Here is a 24,448-nt window from a genome sequence, read left to right as displayed (position 1 = left end):
TTCCAAGAATAATTTCATATTTATCTCTAATAATTTCAAGAATAGTTTCATAGCTTAAGAGGATATTAGACTTTATATCTATCTCTAATAATGACATATTGTATTTTTAGAATAATTTATTTTATGATCATTCTAAAATATATAATTTTAGTCACCAAAGAAATAGTCACATTATCAATTTTTAAAAACATATAAGTATTATTGAATGCCTATTCATATATGAATTTTTTAACTTTAATTAAAATATTTAAAAATAATTACTTTTTTATTAAATAAACAAAAATGAATTTTTTCCCTTATAATATTTTAATCATTTTTAGTTTTTTCTGAAATTTAATTGTCTTTTATTCTCTTGTAGGCAGTCAATTTTTTTCATTTTTAATTTTCTATTTTAACTTTTAATTAAATACCAAAATTTGATAATGTCACCATTTATGGTGATAAGTTTTCAAATTTTAAATTTTTACCGAAGTTTTTCTTAATTTTTAGTTGTTGATTTCAATTTTTTACATTAAATTTTCACCCCCTTTTTTTATCTATTGATTTCAATCTATTGATTTCATCATTTTTAATTTCCAATTGTTTTGTTTATGTTTTCTTTGTTGCATTAGTTTTAATGTGTTTGTTTTGTTTTTCTAATAAAAAAATTAATTAATTTTAAGTAACTCAATTAAAGTTATTTGATAAAAAGGTAACTTAAAAAAGATATCATATATGAATGTGTATAATAATATTTGTACATCTTCAAAAGTTGTATAAATTATATATTTTACTATCATCTTAATATAAACTATTCCCTATTTTTTTATTAAGGGAATGAGAAAATAATTTCACAGTCGACCATACATAATAATTATGATTCCCCTTTTACCTTGGATAAGGGTAGAATATTATTATTATAAATAAAAAATAGGAAAATTTTGTTTAAATTAATCAATAATTGACAGTATGATTACAAATAATGATAATAAAATAATACTAATGGCTATGGTTTTGGAAGTTGACACTCCATAGACCATGTCAAGATAATAAGGAGTGCCGGTTTGCGAAATCCATTTGTTAGTTTCAATTTCAAGAAAGACGTCAGGAGTCCATTTCTTGGCTTCATTCATATAGATTTTCTTGATAGCTGGCCATTTGACCCTGCCTTCGGTTTTGGCATCGGGTCCACTATTTTGTAACTCTACAAAGTAACCGATACCTTCTATGGGGGAGTAACCCTCTAGTGTAATGATGTCATCAATATTGCTTTGCATTATGATGGCCCTTGCCAAAGCTTTCCAGGGACGACCAAGGTACATCTTGCTCTTGTCCTTCAACAAGAGGTAGTTAGGGGTGCCCGAGATGGTACAATTTTGAAGCACAATAGCTGAGTGAATGTATGGGAATTTCTTTCCGTGGGCAGTAATCATGTTGTTTTGGTTTTCACCTGGCTTCCTCGCGATGATCAGATGGTTTTGGAACACGCTCGCAACATCCCCAAAGATGAGTCCACCGTCCCACTGATGAGACAATCCCTATAAAATTGTGTAATGACCCAAACTTTAAGGTTATTAGAAAAGTGTATTTTCGGGTCACTGTTTCTGAAAAATGGATTAGAAAATATTTATTAAAAATATTTATTAAGTTAATCGAGTGGTTAATTAGAGTTTTAATTAAGTGAATTTAGCTTAATTAAGAGTAATTAGGAAAAATGACTAAATTGAATAAAGGATGAAAGTTAAATTGTAGATTAAAAGAAAATAAAAAGGACCAAGTAGGCAATTATGCCTAATGTATGAATTTAGGCGGCAAAAGATGGAAGAGTCTAGGATTTTCTTATATTAATTAATTAATTAATTATTATGGTTATTATTATTTAATTGATATTAAATTATTATGTTATAAAATAAATTGAAATAAAGACAAATGTATGATGATAAAATTATACAAGTGTAATATATGTATTTGAACACTTGGAATATAATTGTATATTTACTTAATTTTAGAATAAAAGATATTTATTAATTAAATAATTAAATAATGAGATTTTTGTTTGATAAATAAAGAAAAGAATGACAAATATATGGTATGTATAATGACATGTGTAATATTAGTATACATACATTTATAAAATTCATATATGTTTACTTATTATATAAGTATATTATTAAAATATTAAATATATATAAATATAAAAAAAAGAAAAACAAGTGTATAAAAATGATTGGTACAAGTGATAAATAAATATTTGTTATTAAATAGATTTTTAATATAGTTATTATTGTCATTATATATATATAAAAGAAACAAAAGAAAGAAACAAAAAGAATAAAAAGAAGAAAAGAAACAGAATAGAGGGGACGAAACAGAGAAGGGAGAAAGGAAGAAAAGAAAAAGGGAAAAATAAAGTTTTAAAGGTTCCAAGTTAATTTGGTAAGTCAATTTAGCCCATTTTCTTATGATTTTTGAGTTTTTGGAATCCTAGAGATAAATACTACTTGTTTTAAGTGGAAATTTTGAAAGTTATGAGATTTCTAAGCATGGTTCATGTTGAAGAAAAAGATATATTAAGGATGGAATTGAATAAATTTTAAGTTAGAATTAATAAAGGATTAAATTGTAAGTTAAGCTATAAGTTTTGTATTAGAGGGATTAAATTAAAAGAAATTTTAAATTAGGGTTATATTATGAATACTTGATAGTTAGGATGAATATGGAAGAAAATGAATAGAATTGAAGTATGAAATAAATATATGAATTTTCAACTAGCAAGAGTTTTATTGGGTTTTTCACATAGGAAGAAAAAAAAAGGAAAGAAAATAACTAAGTTATCTGGATGAAATATGAAGTTATTGTTGAAACTAGAGCAATAAAGTAATATATCCGGATGAAATATAAAGTTATTGATGAAGTCAGAACAACAACTAATAATTTCGGATAAAGTATGAAGAAAATTTGGGAGTTGCAACCAAACGAACATTAGGCATAAATTGAGTAGAAATTTAATTAATTATTTAAATTAATACTGTAATTAATAATGTAAATTTTTATTATTTTTAGCTAACAAGGAAAACGAGGCATCGGCATCTAAAGGAAAAGAAAAGATCGTTGAGGAGTTAGCTCAAGAAAATACGGTTTGTATTTCTATAATCCGAACTCAGTCATTATTTGTTATATTTATATACATATGACAATTGTTAGTGTTAGAATTATGATGTTTTACAATTGAAATGGATTGATTTTGGTATGTGATGAATTTATCAAATTTATATTGATTGAAATCATTTTGATTGAATTTATATTGATTGAAATATATAATATATATATGATTTATGTAAAAATTTGAATATTGAATCAATGTTATATTGAAATATTATATTGATTGGAATATGAGGGAATTGATATGAATATATGAGATCTGTGATAATTGAATATTTCATATTGAAAAGTGAATTGAGTTGTATTGAATTATGAATTAATGTGAATAATTGAAATATATATGTTGAATTGAATGAAAATGTATGAAATTGTGAAAATGTGTGAATATATGTGATTATTAGAATGGTATATTGATGAAAGATTTATTAAATTGAGAAAATGAATCAAATACCCTATTAACAGTATCGGACCAGATTGGATACAAATGGCATGCCATTGAATTTGTGATGTGATGAGGAGATTTGTAGTTCGGCCGAGAAGATGTTTATGTTATTATATACTTTGGTTTATCCGAAGAGGCATTTAATGCCTTATTGGTGTGTTTGGGAGGATATGATATACTGGTGTGTTATGGAGGATTTATAATATTCCGGGTGTGTTTGGGTTGGATATTCTGGTGTGTTTGGGAGGAATCCACGTATCTATCAGAGTCCGAGTCTTGTTAATAGGGGTAAATAAATGAAAAGATAAATCGAGTGAATTTGATTGATTGAGCTATTGGAATGAAATGAGAAATTGAATTGAGAATTGAAATTGAGATATGAGATTGAAAACATGAACCAAAAGGTTCATGAAATGAGTGAAGTTCAAATGGATGATGATTGATGTTAGAAAGAATTAAAATGGTATATTGTTAAGAAGTAAAGTGTGAATACAAGTGAATTGTGAATATATTGTAAAGAATTTATACGGTAAGCAAATGAAAAGAATTGAGCAAATATGTTGTTGTGTTTGTTATATGGCTTGTATAGAATTTTTATGGTAAGTAAATGAAACTTATCTATAAAATAAATAAATGAATAGTTATATTTGTTATTGTGATTTTAAGTTTAATTCTTATATTATCAAGTGTTCGGATTATAGAAATGCCATTGAGTATACCATACTCAGCGCACGGTTTGTTTCCGTGCGCAGGTTAAGTAAAGATAGAACGTTGAATCAGTATCCCAGGCCGATCCCGAATTCAATGAGGTAAAGTGTGTTAATTATGGGTAATGGCATGTACCTAAGATGTCTTATGTGTGTGTCAATTTAAAATTATAAATGTAAGGATGAAATAGATAAATTTAGGTTTGGTTATGGTATAAAATAGGATTTGACTAATTTGGTATGAATTTAAATTTTTGTGAGACAATGTCAGATTGATTTTGGAATTCCCTATTTTTAATTGGGAAAATCATTAAAAATTGTATAAAAATAATTATGGGCTATAATTTATATTCATAGAATCTTTAATGAGTCTATTTTCAAGAGAAATAAATGGGAACATTATCCGAGTCCTATGCTATGAGATAATTAAATTTTAGTAAAGAAAGGTCGAAGCTGTCAAACAGCACACCAGGGGTAACTTTGAGGAATAAACTGTATTAATTGGCTAAATCAAAAATTCTGAAAATTTCATGGTAGAAAGGTATATGAGTCTAGTTTTACCAAAAATTAACGGAACTTAATTTGGAGTTTCATAGCTCCAGTTATAAATATTTTAGTGACTGCTGCTCAAGAAGACAGCTTTGACATAAACATAAGAAAATAATGGAATTGTGTGTAATTATTCTGTAAACTCCGGTAATGCTCTAAACCTTTTTTTGGTGACGGTTTAGAGTTAGGGGGTGTTACAAATTGTTTCTGTTTGTGAGCATAAAGGGTGTCTCAATACCCATTGAAATGACAATTGAACATGATGACCATATCACATGTTGCCCTAAAAGCCGCTGCTTGATTATCAGCGTCTCCTGTTGTGTTCTCAAATCCAATGTCCTTGGCCGTGAAACCAACCCCATCCAGTACACCTTCAATATTTCACAAACATACGTACTAGTTAGTCATCTCACCTCACCACCAAAACTTATATGTATATAATACTACTTACCAATAGTTACAGTGCCGAATGTTTTAAGCAGATGATCCCTAATGCAGTTAAGGTCATTGGTGATGATGGTCTCGGTTGGGCCATCACTGATGAACATAACATTAATCGATATCATATCCATAGTCAAAATGAGTTGTTTCTTATAAGTACCAGCCTTAATGTAAATAATAAATCGATGAGGACTTCAACCAACAGACATAAGCAAATTTAATAAAATTATTAAAAGTAATTTTGATTATATTCAAGATCAGTTTATTATACAAGTATAACTTAAATTTGAGTAATTAGTAATTACATCAATTATAATTAAAAATACAAACTTTTGTGATAAAAATTACAAGATTATATTTGTAGCCACATTTTCATAAAACATGATTTTTTTTACGTTAGTATGCACTATTTCATACATTTTATTTTATATTTTAATTAAATAGTATAATTATTTTGATTAATTTACCTCAATGGTTTGTTTGATTTTGTTTATTATTATCAGCAAAGGTATAGTTTTATTAATAGGATAAAATCATAAGCAAATGTTATAAATAAAGACACCAAACATAAGGCGATGCCCAGAATAAGGAACAAACCGCATCAGCTTACCACCAAAGGAACATGTCGAGACATTCCGCTTCTCTAAAGATGTTGATGAAAGTAATAGCAGAATTTCCACAGCAGTTGATTCAATCAACAAACCATGAGATTCGAACTTACCAGCATTGACAAATAGCTCCAATGCCATTTTGATGGCTCTTAACTCAGCTCCGCAAACACCGCAAGTATTAGCAGCTGCTGCAGGGAAGAGAGCAAGGATACTCCCATTTGGTCCTCTAAGACTGCCACCACAACCTGAAGAGTTGCCTTTTACTGATGCATCGACGTTAAATTTCAAATATCCCAAGGGTGGTGGGGGCCATTTAGAACCCTTTCACAATCCCATGGATTCTCCCACCCAAAGCCTTGGGAGATATCAGCACCATCGTAGTTAAAAGAAGTTGGTCTTGAGAAAGAGATTTCATATGAGCAAGCCATAGGGACCAGAGAGCCACTCTTTACGACCTTTGTGCTGGGAAACTGTTCCAAGACATTCCACTAACAAGTCTTTTTAAAGAGTTTTGTAGGCAACAGGTCAATTTCCACCACTCAAAATTACAAGTGAAGAGAACATGATATGTCGATTCAATGGTTCTTCTACACACCATGGGACAAAGAGATTGCTCTGGACTTTGAATAAGAAATGACGTCGAGGGGATGCGGTCAATAAGGACCATCCATATAAAGCTTTGAATCTTACGCGGGACAGCAATAGACCATATTGTTTTAAAAGTGTTACCATTATCAGAATGTAAAAGAATAGCCGAGAGTTTCTGAACAGAAAATTGTCCCTTGGGATCGTGGCGCCATATAATTCCATCTTTCAAGTGTTGAAACAACGTAGTATGCTTGACCAAGGCTTGAAGCTGAGATATCCCGATCAAGGAAGCATCGGACGAAGAATCAATGCCAGCTATCATGATCAAGGCTACCATCAATGGCGTAACCAACAACTTTTGCCCATTAATTTAAAGCTGAGAGCAAAAAGACTGGGAAAAGAATCTTTAATCGGTTTCTCACCACAGCACCAATCGATCCAAAGTAGAACACCCTTACCTGAATTAACAAACCAAGAAAAATAATTACAGTCAATAAACTTAACATCTTCTATGATGCAACGCCCAAAATTCGGCATGGATTGAGGTTTTGACCAAGGCAGACAGAATTGGCGTCGCTGGCACATTTCCAAAGCCACTTGGCTAGGAGAGCTTGATTTTGGAGCTGTAAATTCATAACCCCAAGACCTCCTCCTTTCTTGCTTTTGCACACCACTTCCCATTTAACACGTGCTAATTTCCTTTCCGATTCACTATGTAACCTCCCCAGGGTAAGGAGTAAGGCGTTCCGTAAGGCGTTCCGCAAAACTAAGAAGCTTTCGTTTCCATTGCGGAAGCTTGGACCTTACCGTTTGAATAATAGGTTCCCAATCCCGAGGATTAACACCCAGACGGAGGTGGCCAATTTTGCAACCACGCTAACACCAAAATAAAAATTATAGAAAATATATCATTTTCAAAAATAATATTTGTATTCAATAGTATATTTATAAATTAAAATATTATTTATGTTAAATGATAATTACAAATTAAAAATATTAAAAACTGTGTTTATATTAATTAAAATATATTAAGACATATTATTTCATTTAATGGTATACATAGCTTTTTTTTTTTGTTTAAAAGCATATCTATACTATACTACTACATATCAAAGGAAGGCTCCTACTTTTTAATTATATAAAAATAGTACTATATTTAAGATTTGAGTTTTCTTTTTATATAAGATCATTAGTTAATCTATTTAAAATGCTAAGATAAATTTAAAGAATTGCTAATTTGCCTCTTCTTTTTTTCTTTTTCTTTTTTTTTTGTTAAATTCAAGTTTATTATAAAGATATTTTTTTGTGATATTATTATCAAGTGAGTTTTTTTTTAAATTTAAAATGTCACACCAATAAATTTAATAAAAAAAATTAGGGATTAAATTTAATTTTAACTTAAAGCCTCTTATAACTTTAAATTTTTAACTATTTAATCCAAAATAATTAATCAGAAATTAAGTTGGTTAGACTTTGTATGTATCTCTAATAACATATTATTACTTTTAATTCTATAATAAGAAAATAATTACAGATTGCAACTTCCATAATAATGATGAATTTTTCCTTTTATTCTCGAATCGGAGAAGGATATATAATAATAATAATAATAATAATAATAATAATAATAATAATAATAATAATAATAAAAGACTAATGGCGATGGTTTTGAAAGTTTACACTACAGGGACCATGTCAGTATAATAAGGAATGCCGGCTTGTGGAACCCATTGGTCAGATCCAAGAAAGACGCCAGGGGTCCATTTCTTGGCTTCATTTGTATCAATTTTCTTGATAGCTGGCCATGTGACCCTACCTTCAGTTTTGGCACCAGGTCCCTTGTTTTCAAACTCAGCAAAGTAGGCAGTGTCCAATCCTTTGGTGCCGTCCATGGGGGCATAACCCTCTGGTGTAATGATGTCTTCGATTGTAGATTGCATTATGATGGCTCTCGCCAAGGGTTTCCAGGGACGACCAAGGTACGTCTTACTCTTGTCCTTCACCGGAAGGTAATCAGGGGCACCCGTGATGGTACAGTTTTGAAGTACAAGGGCTGAGTCAGTGTCTATATATTGCCTTCCAGGTGCTGTAATCATGTTGTGTTGGTTCTCACCTGGCTTCCTCACAATGATCAAACAATTCTGGAACACGCTCGCCGAATCCCCAAAGATGAAGTCCACTGTCCCACTGATGACACAATCTCTATAAAATTGTTGCCCTTTGTGAGGGTAAAGGGTGTCTTGGTACCCAATGAAATGGCAGTTGAACATGATGACTTTATTACTAGTTGCCCTAAAGGCCACTGCTTGATGACCTTCGGGTCCTGCTGTGTTCTCGAATCCAATGTCCTTGGCCATGAAACCGACCCCATCTACACCTACAATATTTCACAAACATATATACTAGTTAGTCACCTCATGTCACCACCAAACTTATATGTACATAATACTACTTACCAACAGTTGCAGTTTGAAATGTTTTAAGCGGATGATTCTTAATGCAGTTAAAGTCATTGGTGATAATGGTCTTGGTTGGGCCATCACCGATGAACATAACATTAGTCATTTGCTTGGTCACATTGATTTTTTCCTTGTAAATACCAGCCTTAATGTGAATAACAAATCGATTGGGACTTTTCTTAGGGACTTCTTCCAAGGCCTTGGTGATGGTGTCATATTTCCCACTACCATCCTTAGCAACCACAACATCAGGCTTAATAATTGGTGCCTGAAGTAGTTTCCTCTCAGCATGGCCCATCCACTCAGGTCCATCATTAGACAAGAGCTTACGTTCAAACCCAGTCGTGTCGATGCCTTCGAGGCCTGGAATGTTAAGGTCTTTCAGGACGGTGGATAACTTAGTGACCATGGTTAAAGCATTAGCGGTAAGCTCCATGGAAGTCTTCAGCACTAATTTCATCTTCTCCGCTTGTTCATTACTTACCTCCGCGAATGTGTCTACACATGTTTGTTGGGTAGTTAAGGCACCGCTTAACCACACTCTCAGGTTCAGTAAGTAATCATCGATCTTACTCATATCGTATTCCCCCATCTTATCAAACGACAATTGCAAGTCATCAATCGATAAATCCAACACTTCTTGACAAACCTTAAGCGCCTCTCTGTTGTTGTCATCTTTATTTAAGTCTTGTATCGTCGTTGAATTCGCCAACACTTTCCTTACTTCCTCTATCGCTGCTTGGAAACTCGTCCTTATCAACTCCTTAGTGTCGGTGGAATTAGATGACGCAAGGCTCTTCTCGCAAGCATCTTTGAAATGTGTGGGTTGACAAACCGCCTGCACCGCTTTATTTGAACTCGATATGCTATTGCTCTTTGAATCACTCTCCTCTTTTGTTTGTGTCTGTGTCACACCCACCACTACTGCCACCACCACTGCTACCAAGAACACCGAACAAATACCAATAACAGCAACGTTGTTCGCCATTGTTTTTTTTATTTATTTTATAATAAAAAAAGCATAAAATCTTTCTCCCCTTTCTTTCCCTTGAAAGAAAGTCAAAAAAAGAAAGAAAGGAACTTAGTTTGAAGCTGTGGGGGCTGTTTATTACTTGATGCCCCTTGAGCGCAGGCTTGAATAATCACTCTTTCAAATGTAATATTTATACTACCAAAGTAACCTCTTTTTAGCAAATTAATTACTATTTTTAGTTAATTATTTGCATGGTGGAGAGTGATTCTCCCCAGTTTGTTACCAATTTTCATTCCTGTATATAAATTTGTCTCATTCAAATTTAAAAATATAATTTAGGTTCAAAACAGATTATGAGAGAAAAAAAAGATTATTTTATCATTTTCATTTTTTATATTATTTAAATTTTGTAAAAAGATTTTTAATTTCAAATTTTATCTTTTGAAAATTAGAGTAAGAGATTTTTATATAAATCCAAATCCATATTTTTATTAAATATAAAAAACAAAATAATTGGATTTAAAAATTTTAAATTAAAATCAAATTCTTGAAATGTATTGATAGTTTAGGTTATTTGGGTTTAAAAAAATTGTATTACTTTTAGAATTAAACCAAAAATTAATAATTTGATTATTGGATTTTAAATACCTTAAAAATAATCTCTTTTTAATTGAAACGGTGCTAATCATCTTCAAAAATCAAATTAACTTACTCCTACTTGTTAAATATCTCATTGACGAGTTAGTGAGTTGCGATGATTTAAAAAATTGAAGATAAGATTAATTTAACAAATGGTATATACACAATTTCTATTTAGATTATAATATAATATTAAATTTATTTTTATTTAAATTGAAATGTAATCCTAAGAGATTTAGCATAATTATATAAATTTAGATAGTAAATTTTAAAAATATTTATTATGAATCAACTTATATCAAAATTTTAATTTATTTTCCTAGCAAAAACTGAATTTTATTTTAAATTAATAGGATAATTATATAAATATTAAGATAACATAAATGTAGGCCTTTTTCTGAACCAATAAATTTATCTCAAATTTTTAAACAATTTATCTTTACACCATTTATTGGCTCACAAAAAGTGATCCTTTTTATTTTAATGGTTAGGTAAAAAAATTGGAAAGTTAATAGAAATAATAATTAAATTCACCTCAATTTTCTAAAACATGTGTACTAATATTTTTATTTGCATATTTTAAATAACTAAATTTATTTCAAAGTATCAAATAATGGTAAGATTTTGAAAAGAGTAAATTAATTTTAAGATAAAATATTTATTTAAATATTTGTCTTAACTTATATATTTTCAATTGCTATTTAATAAGGTGTTAGTAGGTTAAAAAGTCAATATTATGATGACTCATACCAATGTTATCTACAATATTTGCATACCTCATATTACATTAATATTCTTATGATTAAATTTAATTATTTGTATTATTAATTAATATTTCAATTTGTAGGAGAGGGTCAACATTCATTGAATCAAGTTGATGAGTTTTATTTTATCAACCTAATTCGATTTGACATATTTTTTAATCGAGTCAAGTGAAATGAATTTTGAATTGAGTCAAATCAAATTAAAAAGTTAAACATGTCAAATCCAAATCTTATTACAATATAACCAGTTATATGTTAAAGCATATAAATTTAAAACCACATATATTTAAAAACTCTTTCAAATCAAAATAATAGAAAAGCAAAGACGTTTTAGTATGAGAAACTTGATTTATTAATTTACTTATTTAGGTTCACAATTTTTTTTTACTTTTTTTATATTGTTTTTAACTTTTATAAAATTTAAAATATAAATTTTGGATTTTTTTAATTTTTGTTAATACAGATACGAATTTGCTTGTTTTCAAAATTGATAGAGATCAAAGGAATATTTACATTAAATTGTTACTTGAGTTGTTCGAATTGTAAAAGTTAACTCGACTCAAACTCAAACTTATTCGAGTTTATTCAAAAAAATCAAATAACTCGAATAACTTGTAATTCAAAAAAATTTAATTTTTCAAATTAAATCAAGTTTTACTCATTGCTACTTGTAAATAAAAGATGATTAGTCATTTCAATTTCATCTATATTTCATGTTAATCAAGAATAGAATCAAAAAAAGTTAAATGGAAGAATAATGGGGAACCACTTCCTTTTCTTTCTTTTTTTTTTTTCATTTCTTTTTCCCCTAAGAAAATTCCTTGATAATTTTATTCATTTATTTCTAAAAAATTTAAATTATGGTGGAAAAAAATGGGAAATTAAAAAGCTTCAGCTAGATATCCTAGACTTCCTATATAAATATTGATGCCTAAGCCTCTAAGTAACCATATAAGAAAGGGCAAAAAAAACAACACCAAACGAAAAGAAATACTAAGCTCCATGGCATGTTCAATAGGTCATCTTATCAAGGTTGCGTCGGAATCAAAAGGTCGGCAAGTCGGAGGCGCAACGGTTTATCGATCTGCAGTTCCGAACCAATACATTTATCATGGACCGCAAGCTGTTACCGTTGTCCAACAACCCGATGCCGGAGTTTATCATCAAATTCCAACCACCACCAACTATGCGAGATGGTATGTTTGTCAACTATCCCAACTCTCAAGTTCGTAGCAAGTGCCAACGATTTGATCGAATGTCAAATTGTTCAGCAAACCCGGCCCAAATTGGGCAAAGTCTCAATAGTAAGTAATTTTGAATAATTTTTCAGCAAATATACTAGCTTGGTTACTAAAATACATGTGTTTTTTAGTGATTTACCATAGTTGTATTTTCTTTTGTTTTCTGTATTATGATCTTATGTTTCTTTTTCTTTTATTATAAGTTTGATTTTCAAGCATCAAGGTCTATAATAGACTTATGCTTTCAGAACTTGATAGCTTCTACTTAGTTGGTACATTTCTTTTTATTTAATTGGTACTTAAATTTAAAAATCGTTAATCAAATTGATACATTTTATTGATACATGATTAACTTCGTTAATTTTTACAATTTCAACCCATCATCTTACGTCACGTGTTTTAAATTAATAAAAAAATAATTAAATACCAATAAAAAATCTAATTACTTAGCGCTTTCTATGGTGCCAAATTGTAGGGTTAAAATATATATTAAGTAAATGAGATGATAAATCATTTAAATCTCATTACATAAAATAATTTCTTTAAAAAATTAAACTTAAATTAAATGTGAGTTATTTGTATTAACAAATATTAGATTAGATTAATTATTAATTTTATTGATGATAAAAAAAATGAATATTGGAATCAACTAAGGATGACAAAAAGGCTTTGAGAATATCACTTTGTTAACCAAAATAACTTACTTTTTTTCAGTGGAAAGTATTTCTCCTTTTATTATTATTTTTTTCTTGTCTCAGCAATGAATTTGAATAAAACTATTCCTTATTGATATTATTTGTGTTCCAAGATGATATTGTGAAGGACATATTATTCCTACTTTTCCAAATTTGATATCCAATTAATTAAATATCTTCTAGAATTTCATAGTCGTGTCATTTTCCATTTCAAATATTTAACTTTTTTTAAGGGAAAAGGATGACATTGAAAAGCAGTACAAAGGAAAAAAAAATATAGGTTTCAGTTGTTGACTTTAAAACAAATGAAATATTGTAATTCACTCTAGAAAAAAAATAATTTTAGTACGTCAAATCAAAAAGTAAATTTATCCTTTAATTAAAAATTTTATCTACTTCTATTATTAAAAATTGGTCAACATGAAATATATGCGTTGCATACCATATATCATTTTTTTATTATTCTCTTAGTTTTTAATAATAAAAATAGATGAAATCAGTTTACTCATAATTAATTTATCTATATTTTGAGTAATTGGGACAAAATACATCCATAATATTTTTACCATGAATATATCTTCATCGACCTCTAAATAAATTTGAGAATTAATATTTAATAGACTCTAAGCCATTTCACTCTTATCAATGAAGTTTTTAATTTTCGAATTCAAATTACAATTAAAAAGTAACCAATAATCTAACTTTCGATATATATATCAATCACGCCAGTTTTTCTCTACACCATTCACGGTGAACGCACAAAAACACAAAAGGATACTTACAGAAGCTATATTTAGAACAAAAAGGTGACGAAACTTAAATTCTTCCGACAATTTAGTCCTAAGAATTTTTCTTAAAGGGCTAAAACATTATAAAAAAAAGAAAAACTATGGCTTTCCACAAATTAATCTCATTGTTAAGTTTCTTCATTTCAATCCTTCAAACTTGAAAAAATTGTAGCTCAAATTGAAAGGTGACAGCAATGGCATTCGTCAGTAAAGCTCGAATTAGCCTCATTCTTCTCTTGTGCTTAGTTAATCGCAATGGTTGCGAACGGACAGGTCCGTTTAATCCAGCCGAAGCTTTAGTTAAAGCTAAAAATGCCGCTGCCGGCAAGTTAGGACCTGATGTTAAAACTTTTAATGTGTTGGACTATGGTGCAAAGGCCAACGGAAAGACCGATAGCTCGATTGTAAGTATCGTTCCATATATGTGTATATATATTATGGTGTTGTTTGATTGAATTGTGGTTTGCTGCAGAATTTTATTAGGACATTCAAAGCTGCATGCAATTTCCGTGGAAATGCTATGATGGTGATCCCTAAAGGGGACTTCTTAATAGGGCCAATCATATTTCAAGGGCCTTGCTTCAATCCATCTTCTCTAATTATTCAAGCTAACGGAATAGTGAAAGCACAAGCTGATTTGTCGTATTTTACCGGAGGAGCCGACGATACGGATTGGATTACGTTTCAAAGCATCAACGGGTTGATTCTAAGCGGCACCGGTACATTCCATGGCCAAGGTGCTAAGGCATGGAAATACAATGATTGTGCCCAGAAGTCACATTGTGTCCGTCTAGCCGCAGTAAGCTTCAAAATAACAATTGGAGATTAGATTTTTTTTTTCTTTTTTCCTATGATTTAGTTTGAGATAAATTGAAGGATTTAACATTTATGGTGTACAAAAAATGCAGAATTTCAAGTTCAATAAGGTAAATGATGCTATCATCAATGGGATAAATTCTATAGATCCAAAAGGGTTCCACATAATGGTCACTGTTTGTCGAAACTTTAGGCTTTTAAACCTTAAGTTGCAAGCTCCTGGAGATAGCCCCAACACCGATGGCATTCACATTAGCAAATCGAATGTAGTGAAAATAGCCCATTGTGTTATTGGCACTGGTGACGATTGTGTCTCGATGATCCATGGGTCTATCGACATCAGCGTCAACAAAGTAATTTGTGGCCCAGGTCATGGTTTCAGGTATTTTTTATATCTTCGATGTCCATTTTACAGTCTATGTAAGATTTGAACATGCAACCTCTCTTTAGTAGTGCGTTGTTCCTCACTATTACACCCACCTATACATTAGACTGGTTAATTTTTCATACTTAAAGGTTTGCTCATCTATAATCATTGGCAGTGTTGGTAGTCTCGGCCATTACGATGACGAGGCGGATGTTAACAAGATTGTCGTGACAAACAGCTCGCTAACGGACACAACAAATGGAGTTCGAATCAAAACATACAAAACCGATTCCCCAAGTAAAGCTTCGAGCATATTGTTCACAGACCTGATTATGAATCGAGTCAAGAACCCTATTATCATAGATCAAGAATACGGAAATAGACGTAGTACTCAGGTAACTTAAACTTATTCTCCCAAATTAACAAATACCAATTTCCCGTTCGGAAAACTAAAATTTTCTGCTTTTTTATTTCGTTTTTTTGTTGCGTATTATACGAAAAAAAAAAAGACATCGAAAGTGAGTATTTGCGACGTTCGATTTGTGAACATCAAGGGAACTTCAATAAGCAAAGTTGCGGTACAATTCCTTTGCAGTAAATCGAATCCTTGTGAAGGTATTCAAATGAATAATATCGACTTACAGTACGTCGGTCCACAACGTGACCAACAGCCTTTCGAATCTAATTGTACTAATGCCAAGGTTTCCTACGTTGGGTTACAAAATCCTCCGCCGTGCCGTTAGGGCGGCGCATGGCATTCGAAATCACAGGGTAAAAAAGGATAGAAAGCAGTGAGCTAGTGTACAGTACCATGTTAATGTTGTGAATACATCTTAGCCAATATAGGGTTTAGAGAGTATTTTATAATGCATTCAAAAAAATATGAATTCCAATTGTCTGTAAAATTTTGGTATAATTATGAATATAGTTTACTTTGCTTTACGTAAGAATTTAGTTCTAATATTTTTAAAAAATTAAAATACATCATAAGTCTTATATTTTTCTAAAATTCCTATAAATAAAATTATATGAACAAAATTTTAAATTTATGAAGAGTATGAGAACTAATGACATTTTAACCTAACAAGAATTTAACTATTATCATTTGAGTCAAAATTAAAATTTTAAATTTTAAAAAAAAATATAAAGACAAAATGAGTAAATAAAAATATAAGGACTAAATCTACTATATAAGTGTAATATAAAGACTAAGATTATAATTATTTAAATTTAAATTAAAAATTATTTTTATTATGTAAATTAAATTCGATTCAATCAGACTGGACTGAAATGCAAAAATTATTGTACTTGGGCCGGGCGAACTACCCGGCCCTTTGACAGGTATACATATGTTAAAGCTGTTAATGTTAGCTTGTTAAGTTTTGAACTAAAAAGGTTAGGGTTTTATTATTTAGATTTTTAAATAATTTTGTAACGCATAATTGGTTTTTTATGGCAAAAATGAGTTTATAATTTTTTCAATTTTTTAATTTTCTGATCTTTTATCTATTATTTATTTTTTCGAAAATTTTCTTTCTCTTAACGATAAATCGTTGGAACCGGTGATATATGTTACAGTCACAATCTAGTAGCGTCGAAGAAACGAAGCTTATTATCAGAGAGAACCAGCGTTCGCCGGAAAATGGCTTCCGTCAATGCCCGACGATCTCTATCAAACCTTCTAAGCCGCGCCCTCTCTTCTTCTTCTTCCTTTCCTTCCCATTCTCGCCTCACAGTTGCTCTCCTCAACAAAACCCCAGTTTTTATCCCCGAAGCAACCAAAATCCTGACCCGAACCAAGACATCCGCATCCGGTTACTCGCCTTTGAACGACCCATCTCCTAACTGGAGTAACCGACCGCCGAAAGAAACGATTCTCCTCGATGGCTGTGATTATGAGCATTGGCTTATCGTTTTGGAATTCCCAGAAGACCCAAAACCTTCCGAAGAAGAAATGATCGATGCCTATGTTAAAACCCTCGCTTCTGTTGTCGGCAGGTTTTTAAATAATTACAATTCCTTCAAATTTCATTAATTTTGGGGGGTTTCGGGGAATTTGAGAATTGGGTTTTCTTTTTCTTTTTTGTTTGTTCTAATCTTGTAGTGAAGAGGAAGCGAAAAAGAGAATATACTCTGTTTGTACAACGAGGTATACTGGGTTTGGTGCTTTGATTTCTGAGGAGTTGTCTTATAAAGTTAAAGGTACTTTCATTTCTCATTTATTAGGGTTTAAGGTTTACATGGTTTTCTTTCTTTTTTCCTCTTTTTTTTAGTGTACTTAGAAGAAGAATTGTGTTTTCTGAAGCAATGGGTTTTCAGAAAAAAGAAAAGAAAAAGAGAGAGAGTAAGAATTAACATTGATTTTCATTGCGTGTGATGTTTTATTAGCTGTTTTAGGGCTTTAAATCTCCCAATGTTATTACTTTTTATACTATTTTATTAGGGTTTAAACGGTTCCCCCTCTTTCCCCAATTGTTTTGAAGTGCACAGAATTTGGATTATATTTTGCCTTTTTTTACTCAAAAAATAGCAAACTAGCCCCTGTAATTCTTAAGAGAAGGACTAGTTTGCTCTTTGATCTAACATACAAGGACTAACTTGTCCATTTTCTGAGTAAAGGGGGCAAAGTGTAATCTAACTCTTAGTACAATGGCCTCCATGGTAGTTTTAGATTTTAAAATTTCTAAATTGTTAGTCATTTGTTTTTGTGAGTGGTTTTGAGCTTATCATTGATGAGCCAGCCACTTTGTTCTAAAATCAATCTTTTTCATACAATTGACATTATGTTTCTATAGGGTTACCTCGTGTACTCTGGGTTTTACCGGATTCGTATCTCGATGTTCCGAACAAAGATTATGGAGGTGGGTAGTTTAAAGAATTCAAGAGTTAAAAGATTATGTTTGTTGCTTATAGCCATTGAAATTCCCATTGTCAACAAATTTAATCTCTTTTCTTGGTGGATTGATTATCAGGGGATTTGTTTGTTGATGGGAAAGTCATTCATAGACCACAATATACAAGCTCGGTGCAGCCATCCAGCGGCAGCAGAGTTCGAGGACGTGGTGATAGGCATATAAGAAGATAACCTTTTCGAGACTATGGTAACAAGAAACCAATCACCACTGCCATCTACATCTTCTTCCCTTTTTTAGGTTCACCGTGTTGGTCTGGCCTTTTCCTTGATTTAGGAAACTTTTAGAGTAAAATGCTATTGGTTGACATATATCTTGTTTGATGGTGATGAGTTCATACATGTTTATCTAGCATATTTATGAAAGTTGGGAAATATGAACATTTGCATATAATTGTTGATTTCTTGCAGTAAAAACTGGTCCATGACACTGCTTTTTATAAACTTCTAGTTCTTTTGCTTTTGACTAGTAGTGCATCAATGTTGGTTGAAATCTTATATGGACTGGTAAGTGTATGATACGGGTATGTTTTTGTATATTTGGAGGATTTTTGTTGGATCGGGTCCTTGTATCCATTTTTGTTTGATGGTGCGGGTTCTTTTAGGGGTGGAAATTATGAGGTTGGGTAACATTGCTTTGAAAAAATGATTCTAAATACTTAGACCAGCCTTAAGCACTACGCAGATCCTTTGTTTTGTTTTGTTTCTGTATTTAAAAAACATCACTAAAATATCATCAACATTGTCATTACCCTTCAACATTATTTTTGTTGCTAATGATTATTTGATCTTTCAAAATTCCTCCATTGAATCCCTCGTGCTTTTTCTACTTATTTAATTTGGTCTTAATTTATCCATTTTCCTTGGGTATCATTTCACCTTTAAATATTTACATTGATGACTCTTCAAGTTTTTCCTATTTACACTTTAGCCTCTTAATTTTTGAGTCATTACTCTTAGGCCACAACTTTTCTCACATTTGCAATTTTGTCCTTACTTGAATCAATACATGGTAATATACTTCTTAATCAAATTTTTAATTGATATAACTCAACTTCTCCCCCTTTTATCACTTTTATTTCATTTATTTATTTATTTTATTTCACTTTTTTCACTTTATCGAGGATAAAATCTCAATTTTTCATAACTTTTAAACTGTAACGACTTTTGGGGTGTTACAGTCAACGCCTCCGATCACATTTGCAAAGGTACGCTATAGTTCATCAGCTTCGTTGAACCTTCGATCTCGGCCTCAGATCAACTCAAATCCCTCAATGACCAAAAGAACAAAACCCTGTCTTCAACTTCATCTTATTCATCTACTGTACAATCAAAGCCCGCTTGGCAACCCAACTAATCGTGACCCACCAACTCGCCCCGAATGAAGCCATTCCAGGTTATCTGGACCCACTTCCACGGTGGGTGACATTTTCGGAAAGAGCTGGACCTCGTCGGGTCCTTGAGCAGGTAATCGTTCTGGGATTGGAATTGTTAACAAGAACCCTAATTTGTTTGGGGATTCGGTTAGCTCTGCTTTTGGACAAGGAAAAATGTATAGTAATTCTAATGTCCCTTCAAAAAATGGTAATCCCAATTTAAGAAAAAGCCTGTATTCAATGGGAGAATTTGGCTGATTCATTGCCAAAAAGTAGTGCAAATTGGGGGCCTAGTGGATATAATAATAATAATAGTAAGAGTCAGAATTTTGGGGGTCCTTCCACGAAGGAGCATTTTGATTCTTTTGGTTGATTTTTCATCCAAACCAGGAAGTAGTATAGGAAATAAGGCGATGGATGATGCATTCGGGGCGCTTCAACAATGTTTATGCCTACTTGTTTTGCTAATTTTCTCCTTTTAGTGCAGTTCTTTATTCACCATTTACTTTTTAGATATGACTTGCTATGCCTTGTTTCACTTGTTCTCGGTGAAATTTTTTCATTTTCTGAAATTGTCGTTATTAGATGTTACAGTCGTCTTAATTTTTTATAATTTTATAAAATTAAATTGCAAAAAATGGAAGAAGGTAAAGACAATTGATACTCTTTTAAAAGGAAAAGTAATGATATTTGTGATGCTAGTTGACCAGTGCTCAATGAAGATTCTCCAACAATCAAATTTTAACTTGCCCCCTAAGATTATCATCTTAGCTTCGCCACTACCTGTATGATATATTAAATAGCAAATTGATTTTTTATAATAAAATTTTCATTAAAATTTACTCTTAAAAATTGACGTTGCTGCCAAAATAACCAAACAATTACGCTTGATGTGTTATATATATCTCATTCTAAGTGAAAAATTATTTTACTCTTTAATATAATATAATGAAAAAATTATTTTACCCATTTTCAAATAAAAAGAATAACTCTTAATACAAACAATTCCATAATATTTTCACCTTCAAAGATACACCCTAAAATCTAATATTAAAATAAGAAAAGCTAGAAAAATGTGATGGCAAATTTGTCCGTCTATTATAAATATATATTTTGGTTTGTATTATAATTTATAACCGTCGGTCTATAAATCCAAGACCTCAATACCAAAGCTTTTTCCATCTGAAAAAAAAAAAAAAGGTTTTCTTTTAAGATAACCCCCAAAAATGTGTGGAGGTGCAATTATTTCCGATTTCGTCGCCGTGAAACATGACCCGAAATTGACCGGCGATGACCTTTGGTCTGAAATTGACATATTCTCCGACCTCCTAGGTTTCGACAACAATGGCAAAAGCTTTGTCAATCATCAGTTTCATAACAACAACAAGAAGCTGATCAATCCAAAAGACAATCAACTTAACAAAGGTCTGGTTTTCTTTTTCTGGATTTTCGTCAAATTTTTGGTTCTTTTTTTTTGTTCATAAAACATTTTTCTTGCATGAACTTGAAGCTGGAATATAAAGGTTTAATTATGATTTTAGTCCTTCTATTATATTAAAATTTGAGATTAATCACTTTAATTTAATTTGGTATTATTTGGGATTTAGTCCCTTAATTTAATGTTATTAGTAGACTCGGCTTGATAATATTATTAGTTAGTGGTCTTTTGAATTTTTTTATGGCTGCGTGAAAATCCAAATGCTTAAAGTTGTTATAGAAAAAAAAATTCAATTCAATATCAGCAACTAATGGTGTTAATAATATGATCAAACTATGTTAAATTAAAATGAAAAAAAATTAAATTTCTAAGTTCAACATAGTAGAAGAACTAAAACCAGAATAAGATCAAATATAAACATACAAAAAAGTGGGGGTTTTTCCTGTGAAAGTTTTTTTTTATTTTTTTCTTTGGGGTTGATTTACTGATTAGAGAGAAGCGAGACGATTCAGAAGACAAGCCGAGTCACTAAAAATGTTGAAAAGACTCAGCGAACTCGGAAAAACTTTTACCGAGGAATAAGACAAAGGCCATGGGGCAAATGGGCAGCTGAGATTAGAGACCCTCAAAAAGGCGTCCGAGTTTGGCTCGGTACCCATAACACAGCCGAAGAAGCGGCTCGAGCCTACGATGAAGCCGCCAAGCGTATCCGTGGTGATAAAGCCAAGCTCAACTTCCCTCAAACGCCCACCAAAAATCAAGCAGCTTCACCAGCTCTTACTCAGCTTCCTCCTGCTAAGAAAAGGTGCATCGTTCCCGAGTTAACTCAACCGAGTTTCCAGACTGACTCACCACCTTATCCTATGGGTCTTGGGTCTGGAAGAAGTGAAGATTATAAGCCGATTGAAGTGGTGGAGAGTGAGTTGGAGTTGAAAGAACAAATCTGGAGCCTGGAATCATTTCTGGGTTTGGAGACTAATCATGAGACTATGACTCAACTGAGTGGTAACGGTGGGACTGACTCACTGGAGCTTTGGACACTTGATGACCTCGTAACTCAGTATAAGCAACGGCGCTAACATGTTCATCAGTGGGGGCGAAAATTAAATAATAGTTAGCGTTAATAAATGTTTTTTGTGTTAATTAGGGTTTTTTTATTTATGCTATCATGCATTATATATATATATAGATGAGAATAAAGGATTAACGCTTTGCTCTTGCATGGATTAGTTAGCGTTAATCAATGTTTGTGTGTTAATTAGGGTTTTTTATTATGTTGTTATATATATATGCTTATGACTTTCATGTTTGTATCAATGCATTAGTTGCATTATATATATAAGAATAAAGGATTTAAAACGTTGCACTTGCATGAGTTAATCCCCGTTAATCAATGCAATATTTGATGTATCCTTCATGTTTGTATGGACACATCAAATATATATATATATAAAAGAATAAAGGATTAACGTATTGCACTTGCATGGGTTTAATTATATGAATGAAATGAGATATGGATGAAGATTTTAAGCTTGCTCTATGTATATATGTATCACATACCTGCATTGTTTTTTTTTATATGTATTTGGAGTAATTATAAGTATATATTAAATTTTTATCAAATATATATACAGAGGTATCTTATTAAATAAAAAATCAGGTTGCTTAGACATTGAACTTGATTTCGATATTTTAGGTAAGATCATCATTTAATTTGTAAAAAATATAATTATTTAAACTTATTAATTATTTTCAGTAATATTGGTTATGAAAGAAATATATGTAAAAAAAGAGAGTCTTAATTGATCCCTCAAAATTAAATATCCAAATCCACAAGAGCAGAGATTATCAAAAGAATCCAACTCCAATTTGATACACAGCTTGTGCAACCCAAGGTTCAGCCTACTGAAAGTGATGGATGTAATGAAAAAACAGAGCATGCATGCACCAAGAGGAAACACAACTTCACTTTTTACTTACAAATAAAATTAATTATTGCTATTATTGTTTGTGTCGTTTCCTTATTTTGTTTGGTCTCTTTAATATATACTATAATACGACCTTCCAAACCTACGCCTTTGCCGCATCAATTACATTAATTTTGTTTATTAAATATATCCAACTTAGAATTTAATACATGAAAAACCCCATTTCAAGAGAGACGAATCTAAGGGCCTAAAATTGTAGTTCAATCCATTCATGGTTTAGCTTCTAAACATATATATATTTAATCCCTCAAATAATAAAATTATGTTTTCACATTTAAAAATTTTATAAATTCGCCTCTATTAACATAAATATATAAGAATAACACGATAGGCTTTTTGGAGTCACATTATGGATTGAGAATTTATTGGTGGGAAAGCAATTGAAAACTGAGAGCTCCATCGGGAAGATGCATGAACCTAATCTATTGGTGCGTCATGAATATTTGAATGATTATAATTATATATATATAATATTATTTGGAAACAATCCAACTTTCAAAAAATAATTCCTCAATTTTTGTCTTTATTTTGTAAACAAACCTACTAATAGAATCATCGTAGTAATAGAGATTTATATAATTAGTCAGGCTAATGTTACCTTAATTTTAATTTAGTTTATATAAATAAATTAATGGGTTTCTATTTTTTTTTAAATTCCGTATATGAATAATGCTTAATTATTTCTACTTCTTAAAAAAAAAATTAGTAAGTGCTAAAGATTTTTAATGAAAGTGGTTGAAGCCCCTCTCCTTATTCTATTTGATATTTTTTGTTATTTTCTAATTAAAAAACAATGAAAATTTTATTGTTACTTTTTTAAAATTTAATAGATCCTTGGTTTTATTGGTTAAATGGTACAACTGCACATTTAATCCCTTTTGAAATTAATAATTTAATGTTAATTAGGTTTTGGTATTGTTTTAGAATATTGAGCATCAAGACTGATATATTCATTATAGTGGGTTTTGTTCGTATATACTCTGAATTTCAATCTGTGATATATTTACTAAGTTGATTCTAGTTCTAATTAATCAAACATGTAAATAATTCGTATTTATACTCTTAAATATACTTATGAACTCCTTATAAAATTAATAATTCAAATAATTATTTTTGACATTATGATTTATTTTTAAATTTTATCTAATCCCAAACATAACTTTTATAACTTCACTAATCCCTGATTGTATGATTGATTGTGAATCTTAACATTTTATAATAAATATACACCTACATTATATAAAATACACATAATTAAATAACAAAATAGTATGATTTTTGGGAGTTAATTTGGTCACAAGTTGTTTCATGGGATCTTATCTGATGGGTCCTTGAAAGCAACCTTGGAATGCCACTTGAAGGGTTCATTATTATTTTGTCCAATAAAACATTAGAACATTCAACTTGTAATATTTAATTAAAAGAAATGTACATATTCGAATCATATATTCTTTATAGAAACATTTTAGATCGAATGTTCATGCACAATACTAGGATTTGGTTCAGGTTTTTTT

At 30.7% G+C, this 24,448-nt stretch overlaps 5 protein-coding genes across 5 annotated transcripts; 3 read left to right on the top strand and 2 right to left on the bottom strand.

Moving 5' to 3' along the window:
• Positions 1-4,980: 4,980 nt before the first annotated feature.
• LOC121206415 (putative pectinesterase/pectinesterase inhibitor 43) lies at positions 4,981-5,490 on the bottom strand. The gene is made up of 2 exons (XM_041077341.1): positions 5,291-5,490; positions 4,981-5,210 (listed from the first exon to the last, which is right to left on the bottom strand). The coding sequence occupies exons 1-2, from the start codon at positions 5,409-5,411 to the stop codon at positions 5,071-5,073; spliced, it is 261 nt and encodes an 86-aa protein (XP_040933275.1). The 5' UTR covers positions 5,412-5,490; the 3' UTR covers positions 4,981-5,070.
• Positions 5,491-8,029: 2,539 nt separating this feature from the next.
• On the bottom strand, positions 8,030-10,079 carry LOC107940914 (pectinesterase). Its single transcript, XM_041077340.1, has 2 exons — positions 8,936-10,079; positions 8,030-8,856 (listed from the first exon to the last, which is right to left on the bottom strand). Exons 1-2 carry the CDS (start codon positions 9,924-9,926, stop codon positions 8,156-8,158), a joined length of 1,692 nt encoding a protein of 563 aa, XP_040933274.1. The 5' UTR covers positions 9,927-10,079; the 3' UTR covers positions 8,030-8,155.
• A 3,758-nt stretch (positions 10,080-13,837) lies between these two features.
• On the top strand, positions 13,838-16,163 carry LOC107940920 (exopolygalacturonase). The gene is made up of 5 exons (XM_041077339.1): positions 13,838-14,442; positions 14,511-14,837; positions 14,947-15,236; positions 15,397-15,616; positions 15,731-16,163. The coding sequence occupies exons 1-5, from the start codon at positions 14,233-14,235 to the stop codon at positions 15,962-15,964; spliced, it is 1,281 nt and encodes a 426-aa protein (XP_040933273.1). The 5' UTR covers positions 13,838-14,232; the 3' UTR covers positions 15,965-16,163.
• A 437-nt stretch (positions 16,164-16,600) lies between these two features.
• Positions 16,601-18,598, top strand: LOC107940909 (multiple organellar RNA editing factor 3, mitochondrial). Its single transcript, XM_016874373.2, has 4 exons — positions 16,601-17,219; positions 17,326-17,423; positions 18,017-18,082; positions 18,194-18,598. Exons 1-4 carry the CDS (start codon positions 16,864-16,866, stop codon positions 18,304-18,306), a joined length of 633 nt encoding a protein of 210 aa, XP_016729862.1. The 5' UTR covers positions 16,601-16,863; the 3' UTR covers positions 18,307-18,598.
• Positions 18,599-20,734: 2,136 nt separating this feature from the next.
• Positions 20,735-22,224, top strand: LOC107940910 (ethylene-responsive transcription factor RAP2-3-like). Its single transcript, NM_001327445.1, is given in 2 exon segments — positions 20,735-20,933; positions 21,439-22,224. Coding segments are annotated over 2 exon segments (786 nt in total). The 3' UTR covers positions 22,026-22,224.
• Positions 22,225-24,448: the final 2,224 nt, after the last annotated feature.

This window comes from Gossypium hirsutum, chromosome A09 (assembly GCF_007990345.1).
Source record: "Gossypium hirsutum isolate 1008001.06 chromosome A09, Gossypium_hirsutum_v2.1, whole genome shotgun sequence".
In the NCBI taxonomy this organism is placed as follows: domain Eukaryota; kingdom Viridiplantae; phylum Streptophyta; class Magnoliopsida; order Malvales; family Malvaceae; genus Gossypium; species Gossypium hirsutum.
Note: the sequence above shows the minus strand (reverse complement) of the source record. Positions and strands in the feature narration are given on the sequence as shown.